The sequence below is a fragment of the Oryzias melastigma genome, linkage group LG16 (genome assembly GCF_002922805.2).
Source record: "Oryzias melastigma strain HK-1 linkage group LG16, ASM292280v2, whole genome shotgun sequence".
NCBI classification, from domain to species: domain Eukaryota; kingdom Metazoa; phylum Chordata; class Actinopteri; order Beloniformes; family Adrianichthyidae; genus Oryzias; species Oryzias melastigma.
The window spans coordinates 30,082,831-30,097,252 of NC_050527.1; the positions used below are offsets into that span (position 1 = coordinate 30,082,831).

A 14,422-nucleotide genomic window follows, 5' to 3' on the forward strand; every position below is an offset into this window, starting at 1 on the left:
AGACCACCGGGATCAATTTTAAAATTGATCAAAGATTGGATTGGGAGTCCAATCTGATCCCTAACAACCTCAAACCATGTAAATACTGTTCCTGATGGTCCCTCCAGAAATGAGGTCAAATTAAGGTAAAATCTGAATTGAAGGTTTGGTAGAATGTATAAATGTGTCTTTATATTTGTATTAAAAATTAAAATGTATTTTGCCATCAAGACATACATTGTTTCGTTGTTCTAAATAAAATAACAAATTAATTAATTAAAAGATTTTTCTTTAGTTTTTTTGATGAGCTATTACCCAGACTCCCCTAGTTGACCTTTACACAAATAACGTTTGGAATATTGATATTACTGAAACATAAATATATATATTTATATGTATCTTCCTCATATTGTTGTTTCTGGGGGAATCTATGGTATCCATGTCAGTTTTTTTAAATCAACTGGATTTAAATTCAACTTCATGCACATTTTTTTTTTCTTTATGCTTTTATTTCCTTATCCTTTTTCCTCACCTGAGCACTTAAACCAGAACAACTGCCCTTTTCCTAATCCTAGATTAGGAGAACTCAAGAATAACTTGGTGGTAGTATTCTACAAAGTTAATTTTGTCTTTATTTTTCTCAGAAACTCAAGCTAAATTGATTAAAAATAAAATAAATAATAAAAACGCTTGAAGCCTGTCCACCTTTTTAAAAATAAACTAATTTATTACAGGGTCTTCACATTTTTATTGCTGTTATATTTTAAAAACAGCTATCATTGATGTTAGCATGATATGCATTTTAACAGTGGCCTGTAGTGTCATTTTAGATTTAAGTTCTTTTAACGTTGTACAGACTGATCAATAAATAAATATACTGGGACGTACATCCACATATCCCTCCTCACTTTAGGTTCATTGACTTTAAATAGCTTCAGAAGTATATTTTGCTGGTTCTTCTTTGTCCCGAATCGCATGTTTACATGAATCTGAATTATGTTTTTTTTTTTTTTTTTCCTGGCTGTGAACGGTGGCCTATCCATCACCGATCCATTGTTCCTTCCTCAGCGTCTCGCCACAGTCGGGCCTTCTTTTTCTTTTGGACAACACGCGCACCACCCGGTAAGGGTCGGCTGTGTTCTCTCCAGGCTGCACTGGATTCCGGCCGTGCTGTGGCCCTGTGATGGAAAGAGGTGTCGCTGCAAAAGTGAACACAAATTTGCTCCCTGGCTGGCGTGAGCTATGGCCCTGTGAGGCTTTATTGTTCCGGCCAAGGTGATAAGGGAGAGTAATTGCGTATTATACTGTCCGAGAATGTCAGGTCCAAACTGAGCGTGAGTGCCCCATCCATCAGCGTGCAAAGGTGTATGAAACCGTGCTGTATGCTGCGCGTGTTTGCTGGTATGATGTATTATAGATGAGAACAGCAAGTGTGTTCTTGAATTCAGTAATGTCAAAGTCTTGGAGGTTTTATTTTGACAAAAAAAGTGAAGTTTTGGAACATCTGTATTTGTTATGTATGTGATTGTATGCTTGTTTTGACCATTCATAGTGTTTCTCTAAAGGTTCCATGTATAAATGGGTTAAGGCAGAGACTGTGAACAGGTCCGGCAGCATCATTAATCACCAAAGGGTCATGTACGACTGTCCGAGTCTACATTGTTCTGTCCTGTACCAGGGAGGACTTAGAGCTTGGGTTGCACCATTTGACCAGCCCAAACATCCTTAAAGTCTAAGCATCTCTTGAGCTACTTTAAGAGCATTATCAGTGGTCTTTTAATTATGATTATGCAGTTTTTAGCCAAAAAAAAATGTTTTCTTGGACAGTTACTGCAGAGCAGCAGGAGTTGGTCAGAAATTTGCATCTGAGTTGCTGATGGGATCATTGCCACGGAGTAAGCCCCTCCCCATCCATCATCCATCTGCTTACACTCTCTCCCACTAGCTTACAGCCCCTCACACCCTCAACCCAACATTAAAAGGCAACCAATATTGGAGCTATCCAGTCGTAGAGTTTATTCCAGATTCCAGCTCAGACGAGGAAAATGAAGACGTACATGGATCCGTTTGTCTGCAACTGGAGTGATCAGAATGGAGCAGAGCAGGGAGCTTGTTGGTTGGAAAAGTGGCTCGTACGTCACACTTACAGAATTTTTCCAAAGGCATTTTTACATCTACTCCTGATTCATATAGAAATACAAAACAGAGTTATTACTCTATTGCCTACTTTAATTATTTTTTTTATTCTATTATGAAAATTTGAGTGTGTGTGTGTTAAGGTTAAGACATTATTCTGACCATATGTAATACTGAATATCAATGATAAGCGCTACATTGATCTTAACATAAATAAGATATCAACAGCCACACCATAGTTAAGATATAAATACTTAAGGGGTCAGAATAAAAAAAAAAATGTCATTAATCCCGCTCCTTTTTCAAGCTTGACAAATAATGTATGTTTAAACAAAATAACAAAAAAAAGTGCATTATCGATAAGTCTTGAAATGTATGTGCCTATTAACGCCCAGGGTACAGTAAGTAAATGTGTACTTTGTATGGTTGTAAGTATATATATATATATATATATATATATATATATATATATATATATATATATATATATATGTGTGTGTGTGTGTGTGTGTGCAAAAGCTTGAAATGAATAAAAAAGGCAAAAAAGAACAAAAGAAATGAATTTTTAAGATTATTTTTTATTATATATGTTCTCTATCTTGATAAAAAAATACCATACGAACATGTTAAAACACCAAAAACACAGTTTTCATTGGATTGGATCTTTAAATCCACTCAGACTTCATGGATATCAATTATGCTTCAACATCTGCAGATTTCAATCAAATGGAAAACTGTATACCACATTTCCTTGGAAGTTTCTTAATTGGGGAAACATAGTCGTAAAACATGTTTCATTCACTTCTTTTTTTTTATTTATTCCAAAGGCAAAAAGAAAACTTTTCCTTTGATTCCCATAGGTCCAACTGTGCGGAGAACATCCGGAAGCATATTCTCCACACGGGGAAGCATGACGGAGTGAAGATGTACAACTGTCCCAAATGCACCTTCGCCACCAACTCTCCCATGGAGTTCAGGAACCACCTGAAGGATAATCACCCTGATATCGAGAATCCAGACCTGGCATACCTCCATGCAGGTAAAACTTTACAAAAATACTCTTGTGCTTTTTCAAGTCAAGGCTGACTCCTTATGTTTGGAGAAGTTATTTCCCAATTGAAGAAATAAGACTTTGGATAATTTATTTTTTAAAGAAAATGCCATATAGCTCTTATGTCTTTACAGAAATGTGTGTGTGACTAAAGGTTAACCAGCAGAGTTACAGCCCACTTAAAACCTCTTTACTTCTACATAACATCCAGCAAAGTTTGAACAAAAAATAAAAAATAACCATGTGCATCTTAAACGCTGTGAAGAGTTAGATTCTCTGCCTCCTGCTGTTTAAGGTTTTTTGTTCCCAGTTGGTGTTTGAGATGCAGCACAAACACAAACAGCCCAGTTCACAATCCCTCATAGAGGCCACTCAAACTGTGTAAAATGCTTTTTGTGTTCCAGTTTTTAAACACTAGTTGACAATTTCACTGAACATTTGTAGACTATAAATGGTTGCTGCAATTATGAACTCAGATAATGTCACAAAATTTGTTCTGTTCTAAACTGGTTCTTGCATCTGTTTGTTACCAACTTATTTTGTTATCCTTTGTATTTCTTTGGTAAAAACAGCGTTTTTCAAAGAAAAGCTTTGACACCGTTGATGTTTTTGAGTGTACATGGCCAGAGAACGCAACTCAAGGAAGAAATCCTATTTTTCTGTTTATATTTCACAGCAGGACTCTTTAGTATACCTGAAAAAGAAAAGTATTTCTCATCTCCTTTAACTACTTTAACTTTTTATTTCTAAAATCTTCCTCTTTATTCTAAGTTGTTCCCACATTTCCTCCCGTTTTCACACAAGCCTATGGTTTGTTTTTCGTTGCTTTCCTTTAAATCCCTTATTAAATTTCTCTGCAACGCCTTGAGTTCATTTTATTTATTTTTCTCTTTGCTTTTTTATTTTCTAGCCGCTTCCCTGCTGTGAGCTTGCATTTGGATACTTCTCTCGTACACACAACCCTGACACTGTTTCCCCAACTGAGTGCTGCCAACTTTGCTGAAGAGCAGTTCAGAACTTCACAAGCGCTTCTTCACATGCGTCTGTGGTATAAGGCAACGCGCACGTCCACCTCGTTCTGCCGCTTTCAAATATTGAAGCGGTCATGTTTTGCAGTGAATATGAAGGAGGAGACTGTTTACGTTCAGCGGTATTTGAAGTGGTTCCTCTGAATCAAATCCCCCGACTGCCCTATAGCATTTGTCCAGCCTCCATTATTCCAGCGCTGTCTGATCGTCTGGACTTCCTGAGTGCATTTTTGTTGGTGGATGGAGTCTTGTTATTCATTGCTGATGGAGGCCGAGCGGTCACAAAGAGGTAGAGCCCAAAAATTGCTGGTCTAGCCATCCCTGCCAATCACTCAGGCCACAGAGACAGATGAAATCTTGTTCTTCTTCTATTGGTTCCTTTGTGTCCCGGTGTTCTCCTTTGTCCTTGAGGGCCACCAAATCCAATCGGTAGAGTGCCTGTCCTTCAGGGGAGCAGGGAGGACAGCCTTTATCCTGTTATCCCTCTGACCTCACAGAGCCGGGCTGGAGGGGAGCACCATGGGAAAGAGGCCAGGCGGTTGTGGGTGGGTGGAGGGTGTTACTGGAAAATTGACTGTATTTTTTTGTGACGCTGTTTCCTACAGATCGTGAATAGATAAGGTCTCTGTCCTTGTTCTGACTCTTGAAAGTTTGTGCAAAATTTCCACATTGGTATAATTTACTTTTGTGATATATTTCTGTGATATCTTTCAGTGCCACCTCCTGACCTGTATACCTTCTGCTGCTTTTTAAACACACCTCCCTCCATATTCCTCATACCCTTTCACCCTTAAACAAAACACGCCCTCCGGCCTATCTAAACTCTTTGACCTCGAAAGTGTCCTCTCCTCTGTTTGTCCTTATGCATAGCCGGCCTTTGGTCAAGCATGCACCCATTCACCCATTCTTTGTCTTTCCTTCTCTTTGACCTGAGAAGCCTGACCATAAAACGGCTTAAGCCAAGAAATGATGTCCAACTTCAGATAGCATATATATGATGTACGGGGCATGCAGGTTGCAAAAATTAAAATCATAGACAACTCGTTGAAGCGTAAATGTTATTTTTTTCTATGGGCGTGCTGCTGCCGATAGATTATAGTGAATACTTCAGTTACGTTCACATCGGGCATGCATTCAAGGACATGCTGAATGCTGTTTTTTGTACAAGCTTTTAGCAAGGAGTGTTCAAACTGGACTATCGGTACGCAATATTAGCCATGAACTCATAGGCTTTGCCCAAATTCCCACTCTAATCCCTAACTACCAATGAAAAATATGTAGTGCAGGACTATCTACAGCCCTGGATTTTAAAAGCAATTCAGACACCAACAAGTTTCTTTCACAAAAATTGATTGACCACCATTCATTGTGGTCTATATATGCTACTGTGGAAAGCATAGACATACACTGGTATTTTGCAAAGACTTCTGGAAAATTTAGGTAATTCGATTTTAGAATTGTTGATTCGGACAGCACAGAAAAATGGAGAACGTACTATATAGTGCACTATATAGTGAGTAGGGAAGGAATTCAGAGACTCCCATAGTTTGAAGAGACAAAATGTCAAAGCGGTGCAAATCTCACAAATCTTTCTCCAGGCCTTTTTCCTTAAAAGTTTTATTCGGATGTATAAAAATGTGAGTCGAGCTGCTTTTCTCCTTTACAATCTACTGGAATTACGTTGACGTTAACGATTGAAAACTTACAGTATGTTAAAGATTTGTGTTTAAGCGTCGCCGTTGGATTTATTATCCACCTTTAGCTCACACCTGTTTATTTTTAGATACAAACTGAAGTAAGTAAAAATTATAATGACCTATTCTGAGGAAAACATTTACAAAATAAACAGTTTTCCATTTGCCTGAACAGTAGCTTGTAAATTAAAAAAAAAGAAAAGACTTCTCAACCTCATGAAGGACCAACGTCTCCCAACAAAAGGTGATTAGAAAAGACATTGAAGATAAAATTGGGATCCATTTCTCTCCCAAAAAGAGCAAAAAAGGGAGGTGTAGTCGGGAGCTGCAACAGCGGTTCTTCATCTAAGTAGACAGACGGAGACCAAAAGAAAGAGACAGGGGGAAAAAGATTAAGAAGGTAGATGTTGAATTAACCTGCTTGTGATTGCTCTCTGTCAGAGTGGCACCAGGGCCAGCAGCGAGAGGCAAATCGTCTGTGATGGCCCTTCCCGCTGTTTCCCCTTTGAAAGACACAGATCAAACGCACACCAGTCACGGGTTCTTGTAGCCCCTCGCGCCGGATTGATTGACACCCCAACGTCTCTGCCGCCGCTGCTCTGCCTTTCCATATCCTCCCTGCTCCTCCGCTCTATCTCTCCAATTTCCCTTCTTTATTCAGCATCACACTTTGAATTAAAGCTTTTCTCAAGGATGAAAGCAGAGGTCCTTTGCAAATGAAGGAAGAAAGGGAATTGAACCCGAATAGCAATGGAGGGGAATGATGATTAGAATAAAAAAAACTGTAGAGTTTGATAGTTGATGGGAAAATGCTGTCGACATGTTTGAATAAGATGTGACTCAATTGTCTTCTCTGCTTGAAGTTGAAGCTCGTGTGGTCCCAGCAGTCATGGAGCCACTGGTCCCTGTGTTCTAGAACTTTCTTTGTAGTTAAAATGCCGCTGCAGACTTCTCCCAGTTTGAAAGGAGCATTATTTCCTTCTTTCTGTGCCATCCCCTCCCAGCAAGGTCAGCTGTGTTTGTTGTTGGGCAGCAGCTTTGATAAATAAGCCCCGCGTCTGTTTTGGGCAGCGAAACGCACAAACAAACGCAGGTGAGACGTCGCCATTAGCTTTGTCGGAGCATCTTCATCTCCCTATTTATAATTGTGAAACATTTCCCTAATTTTCAGCCAAGGTTATGATTGCGCGCCTGGGGGGCACGGCGGCTCAAATACTTTGTAATTGGTTATCAGCGACTGACGATCGGCTGCTTAGTGACTAAAAAGGTAAAAACAAATAAATAAATAAGCTTCTTCAAGGCATTGTTGCTGCTTTATGCAGATTCTGTTTTCCATAATAATGCATGATGGATAGCTCCGGCAGAGGGCTGGAGGAGGCTCGGCCTTGTAAGTGATGACCTTATTACACTGTTATAACCACGGGCAAATTCATTTGTTGGCTTATATATTATTTTTTTCTTTATTAAGCAAATCTGTAAACAAGTAGGCCTTCTGATGGCTTTTACTTAAGTTATGCATTGATGTTTTCTCTGGTAAGCCCTCCTCTCATCCACCTTCTGCTCATCAGGTAATGAAACATTGCTGGTATGAGTTTAACTCCGCTGTGTTGGATTGCAGAGGACAGGTGTGGACGTCATGCAAACATGTCCTGGTATCCATGTGACACGGCGACGACGTTGCGGAAGAGCCACAGACTCGGGCGATAAAATCAACATCTGCTTCTAATAACAATGTGCTGTTACATGTGACACGTGTGAGAGCGGGGACGAGGAGAAACAAACGGTGCAGCACAGTTTTTGTGAGACACTGATGGGATGCCAAGTCACCAGAATTGGCGCTAAACCCGTGTCTTTGCTTCACCTTCCTTATGGTGTCTCCACATGATGGACATAATGGAAAAAAAAAAGAATTATGGCGAATCTGGATGGAAAATTGTGCCGATGTTATCACAGCAGGAAGTTAATTAAATTAAGATTTTGAGATAATGTTTTGTTTTTTGGCTAGAAACTCAAACAAAAGCTGTGCAGTGTAATGATTAACACCACACAGTATGTACAGTCGGGCAAGAAGTATTTAGTCAGCCACCAATTGTTTAAGTTCTCCCACTTAATAAGATGAGAGAGGCCTGTAATTTTCATCATATGTATAACTCAACTATAAGAGACAAAATGAGAAAACAAATCCAGAAAATCACATTGTCTGATTTGTAAAGAATTTATTTGCAAATTATTATGGAAAATAAGTATTTGGTCAATAGCAAAAATTCATCTCAACACTTTGTTCTATACCCTTTGTTGGCAATGACAGCAGTCAAACATTTTCTGCAAGTTTTCACATGGTTTTCACTAACTGATATTTTGGTCCATTCCTCCTTGCGGATCTTCTCCAGAGCAATGATGTTTTGGGGCTGTCGCTGGATAACACAGACGTTCAACTCCCTCCAAGGAGTTTCTATGGGATCTGGAGACTGACTACTCCAGGATCTTATGACAATACATTTTTTCCTTTGCAATGAATCAGTCGTCCTAGTCCCTTTGCTGAAAAATAGCCCCAAAGCATGATGTTTCCACCCCCATGCTTTACATTAGGTATGGCGTTCTTTGGATGCAACTCGGCATTCTTTCTCCTCCAAACAGTAGAGTTCTTACCAAAAAGTTCTATGACCATAGGACATTCTCCCAATCCTCCTCTGGATCCTCCAAATGCTCTCCAGCAAACAGTAGACAGACCTGCACATGTTCTGGCTTTAGCAGGAGGAGACGTCTGACGCTGCAGGATTTGTAGTGTGTTACTGATGGTAGTCTTTGTTACTTTGGTCCCAGCTCTCTGCAGGTCATTCATTAGGTCCCCCCATGTGGTTCTGGGATTTTTGCTTACCGTTCTTGTGATGGTTCTGACCCCATGGGGTGAGATCTTGCGGGGAGCCTCAGATCGAGGGAGATTATCAGTGGTCTTGTTTGCCTTCCATTTCCTAATAATTGCTCCCACAGTTGATCTCTTCACACCAAGCTGCTTACCCATTGCAGGCTTTCCAGCCTGGTGCAGGGCAACATTTTTGTTTCTGGAGTCCTTAGACAGCTCTTTGGAATAGGCCGTAGTGGAGTTTGGAATGTGACTGCGTGAGGTTGTGGACAGGTGTCTTTGATATAGATAACGTGTTCAAACAGGTGTTATTAATACAGGTAACGAGTGGAGGACTTCTTACAGAAGAAGTTACAGGTCTGTAGGAGACAGAAATACTTATTTTCCACCATATCTTACTAAAAATTCTTAAAAAAATCTGACAATGTGGATTTTTTTTTCTCATTTTGCCTCTCGTAGTTGAGGTATGATGACAATGAGAGACCTCTCTCATCGTTTTAAGAGGGAGAACTTGCACAATTGGCGGCTCAATAAATATTTCTTTGCTCCACTGCAGGTATGCAACACCTCCTTTAGTTTAGATGAATATATGCTGAAAACAGATGACTGTCGCCATTTGTATTATAGAACAAAAGCAAACTTAGCTGTAGCACTGTTGGGGGTGTTAATTGGACCATTTCTCCATAAAGGAGAATCTTTTAGTTTCATCTGGTCTGCTTACTTTGAGAGAAAAAGAGCCATCCATGTTCCTCTTTTATCCTTTAACAACCATCTTTTTAACTGTTGATCAATGTTTAATACCTTTTCCTTTACATCCTCCCCCACCCCTCCCTGAAGCCTCACACGAGCTATGACAGCTGAGAAACAGCTGCTCAGAGCCGCGGCCCCAGGAGACACGCCGCTACTGATGTGCCGGTATTTTTGGGGTTAGCTCAGCATTTTATGGAAAAATGCGCACAAATCAGTCGCGTGCATCTCAGGAAAACCAATCCACGGCCAGTCTGGGCCGAGCAAGCAATTCCAGTGTAATGACCTGCTCCAATGAGCATGAAAACTTCCCCAACTGGCTGCATTTATCACTCATCAGCAACAACAAACACTTCTTTGTTTCATCCTCATCTTGGCTTTTGTTCCTATCCCCCTGGCGTTACTCGTCTCAGGTAGTTTGTGGTCATTCAGAGCATCGTATGAATAGATATAAACCCCTTGCATGGAACGTCACAGCAGTGTAAACGCCGTCTCTGCCATTTTGGGAGTCAAATTGCAGGAATCAAGCGGAGAGCGTCACTAATGCTGATTTTTGTCGTGTTAACTTGACTGTCTGGCCTTAAGCAGTTCTCGTTATGTTTCAAAATAAAGGTCTGCGAGGTCTGCCACGGATCAGAACAGACATCTGGTGAACTTGTATTTTTTTCTGTTGTGATGAACAAAAGCAACACATGTAAACCATCATAGGATTTGTTGGCCATTCTCCACGCCAACGTTGCCAATTTTACAGGTTGGGAAATATGCATCAAGGAAATACACAATGTATTCCCTTGAATACACAACACATGAAAGCATTTTTAACATACAAACCATTATTTTTTGAAAAGTTTTTGTGAAATAAAGGCCCGCAAAAAATCCTTTCTAAAGAGTGAAGAATTTAGAGTGAAAGAGCCAATTCTTTACCAGGAGTCGAATTGAAAGAATCGGCTCCCGAGAAAGAATCAAAGTGCCCATCACTAGCCCACACTTTCCCCTGCAAAACATTATAACTACAAGGAACAATGTGGGTTTTGTATAGTCTTCCCCCAAAGACTCTTTGACACAGAGGCTGGCAGGGCGGGACTGGGGCAGGTTGATATAATCGACCTATACTTAATAGATCGATAATCGATCCATAAAAGTAGAGATTGATCTAACGCATAAAGCTAAAGTCCTCTTGCTTAATGCTAACGTATAATGAGATTTCCCATAGGACGGCTAATGCTAACCCTAAGTCAGCCTGAACATACATTTCTGACTATTTGAACATCCTTATAAACTCACAGGTAGGAATTTTCCAAAGTCTATCAAGGAAACATTTTTTAAAGTTACCATTTTTGGTCTAAAACAGTTTTTTGCTCATACTGTCTTCTTCTGGAACAAAGTGTCATGCTACATCACGATCGCCACCTAGTGGCCAAACTGAAACCCCCTCCAGGAGAAGCAGAACTCTTGTTGGAGCTTGTTCATTTGAGAATCATGTGACTCTGTATGGTATTAACAATCTCATTATTATTTCACTAATACATTTTACTGCATGTGAACTGTATCAAATTAATATGAATATCCTCAAAACATATAAATAGATAATGTATTTCTATACAAATGTGTCTAAATATGTAAGCTCAAAATTCAATTTAATCAAATTGAGAGGATAGAAAGAATCAAAAGAAAAAGAAAATAAGAATCGAATTCATCCAGGGTTTGATGATCGAGTCGATTCCGGAAATTACTGGCGAGACCCGGCCTTATAGGCGGGACTCAACCTGCAATCTTCCAATCAGAGGCCGACTGTTCTACCTCTGCACCGCAGCACAGAGACGTATTGAATTGAGTTCTTCAGGTCATTGGGAGTGAAGGGCTACAACAATAACTGTTGCTGGTTTGCACCAGCATGATGTACACAATGAAAAAAGATCACACGGCGTCTTCTTCTCCATGTCTTTGCAGACATCACAAAGGGATGAAACTTAATTTTCAGTACAGCAAATATGTGCAGAGAAAATGTGGTCAGTGCTTTCATGTGGATGTACTGTGGGTACTCTGTGTGAGTGACATGAGGTGGGAATGGTCAGAGGCAGGCCTGCTCCCCCTGTGTAGGACAGTGAATATGGGAGCAGACAGGCCGCCGGCTCCTATAAAGCCTCATCCATAATTCAGTCCCCCATCTCCCCACATTCAGACACCTTATACACATCCACCTTCAGCAAAATGCTAAGCCATCCCAACAAGACCAGACAGACAGCGGTAGTTATTGATGAAAAAGGGAAGTCGTGAAGAAGAGTTAAAGGATAACAAAAAGGAAAGCTGAAAGCAAACGGCGAGACAAGAAAGGCCTGCATATTTTCAGCCCCAGCCCAGTGGGCCCCCGCCTTGACCTTTACCGAGGCAACCTCTGAGCACAAACATGTTTTTCTTGATCTCCAGCCTCTTTTGGCTGAAGTAGACTTCTGAGATTCCACCTCGACCTTTGCCCCCTCGGCTCAGCCGCGGATCCTTATGTTCCTCCTTCGTCTCTCCCGCCTGTTTGCGTCGCCTGTTTGGTGGCTCTCCAAATGTCTCAGCATCTCTAATTACCAACTGGCTCAACTTTCCCAACTAAACAACCAATTACCAGCGCTTTAGCCTGGCCCAGTCCCATGTTTCCTGATACAGTGGCCTATTAGGGCCCCTTATTTCTTCCCCAACATAATTGAATCCCCTGGCTTCTCATCAGTGGGCTAATTTAAGCCAATGTGCAGAGTTGGTAATCAGAAGGGTTGCCTATTAGGCTATCAGACCCCAATTAAGTGCCCTCTTATTTCCACCATAACAAGTCACTATCGCTACTGTTGTTACTGTTTTACAGCTCAGTTTTGTTTGGAAAATGTGCGGTATGTTTGTAGAAGAAGAAAAAGGAGAGCCAAAGCGGATTTCAAGAGTTTTATACGCTACTTACAAAGTTACAAAAATGTTTCAATTGATATCAATGGAAGAGGGACGGTAATTATACACTGCACAGCAGATTATTTATGTCAGCCACCCAACGCTAGCATTCAAATGATCCAGATTGATTTTATTGGGCATAATAGAAGACATTACAGATAAAATGAAGAGTTGTATTTCTAGTATTTATGTATTCAAATTGTTGTGAATCAGGAGCAGATAGAAAAAATGACATTTGAAAAAGCTTGTAGATGTGACACAGATGCTACAGGCACCAGAACTTTCTACCAGACCAGCTGTACAGCCTGTGTTCTCACCTTTTTCAGAATATGGCTAACTAGATCAGTGGAGAGTCTACATGTAAGCACATTTAGTGATATTATAGTCCACAATTTTGTCTTTAACCTGCTTCTCGACTTTTTTCAATCCGTGCATTACAAGCTTAGAAATTTTCCAGACGATTATTGCGGTCCACAAAACCAGTCGTCAGTGTTTTAAGACAAGTTAGTTGTCGTCTAATTTTGCTATTGGTCGATTACTGTTGTTGTATTCTCCATCTCCTGCAAATGTCATGAGAAAATAACAATTAGCTGGAACTGTTTTTTTCATTTGGCTGGTTAGCACCGATTTTGCTCGACATTTTTGTTGCACCGCTAATGTTAGCTTGGCGCCGTGAGACTGTAGGCTAGCAGGAGAGAGTGTAAACAAAAGGATGATGGGAGGTCAGGACATGTTTACTCCACACCAACTTAGAGGCAAATTTCTGATGAACTCCTGCTGCTTTGCAGAATGAAAACAACAGATTTTTGGCTAAAAATGGCGACATTATAAATAAAAGACCACTAGGAACGCTTTTACAACAAATCAAAAACGATGGAAGAGGAAAATAAATAATTTTTTTACTTTATTTTGGTTAGTACATCACAAGGTTGTTAGAAAATTAGCTGTTTTTTCTGTGATTTTTATTTTAAGGCGTTACTATCTTGACATAACACTGCTGCCGTATAAAAGTCTTTATAAAGAGGACACAAACGGAAGATGTTCAGAGAGAAATGTTGGCGCCACCAGCACTTTCTTCTGTCCACTCACTGTTCCAAAAGAGACATTTTTTCTCTTTTTTTTCGTTCTCCCTCGTGTTCCCCCTGTCCTGTCTTGGTGGCTGGTACAGCCGAGAGGAGCCAGAGTGTGAAAGAGGCCCACAGAGGGCTGATGAGGACTGTCTTACAAAGCCTGTCTCAAGTCTGGGACTGTTTCCTCTGTGCCTGAGTGGGTGTGTGTCCGTATATGTGTACGCGTGAGAGGCGGGAATTAGTCTGAATGTGCGTCTCCATGTCTGCGTGCGTTTAGTGTTGGTGTCGACTCCCCATAGCCTAATTAAAAGGCGAGAAAAGCCACTCACGGGGAGATTAAACTTTAAAGGATAAATTAGTACTTAGAAGGGGTGTGGTATAGTCACACACATGCACAGGCCATGAAATCTCTCCTGACACCTGTGGACAAAAAAAAGAAAAATAGGAATGAAAAGAGGAGAAAAATCTTTGTGTTTCTGCGGCAGAGCTTAGCTTTATTCTCCTGTTTAGTTCTCCAGCATGTTATTCAAATATTTCAGAAGATCCAATCCATTAATATTAATCACTTTCTGCAAAATATTTCTGATCAAGTTAATCTGCTGAATTAATGTTGAGTCATTTTAGACCAACAAGGGAAAAATGTTGTAGAGTAGAAAGGGAAATGAGAGTAAAATGTGACTTTATTGAGTCAGTTCTCATTAAATATAAGTTTCAAGTGTTGTAGCGTATAATGACTACACTGTTTTCTGAGCTTTTTCTTTGACGTAGATATAAACGTCATCTGCTTCTGTTGCGCTCTTTGAAAGATCGTTATGGCGTCAGTTGGCCACCAGGTGTCCTCAAACGTTAGTGAGTTCCTGAAAGTTTAATCATTTTAACCGCAGGTTTAAAATAAAGTTTTTGTCATTTTTTTTTTCTTGTTTGTTTAT

The 14,422-nt window shown here is 40.2% G+C and overlaps 1 protein-coding gene across 2 annotated transcripts in view; it reads left to right on the top strand.

Annotated features, from left to right (window-relative positions):
* Window positions 1-14,422, top strand: part of znf407 (zinc finger protein 407) — a 188,700-nt gene that overhangs the window by 128,667 nt on the left and 45,611 nt on the right. For both annotated transcript variants that reach the window (XM_024263492.1, XM_024263494.1), the window contains exon 9: window positions 2,976-3,154. In XM_024263492.1, the coding sequence (XP_024119260.1) occupies window positions 2,976-3,154 (179 nt within the window). The remainder of the gene's footprint in view (window positions 1-2,975; window positions 3,155-14,422) is intronic.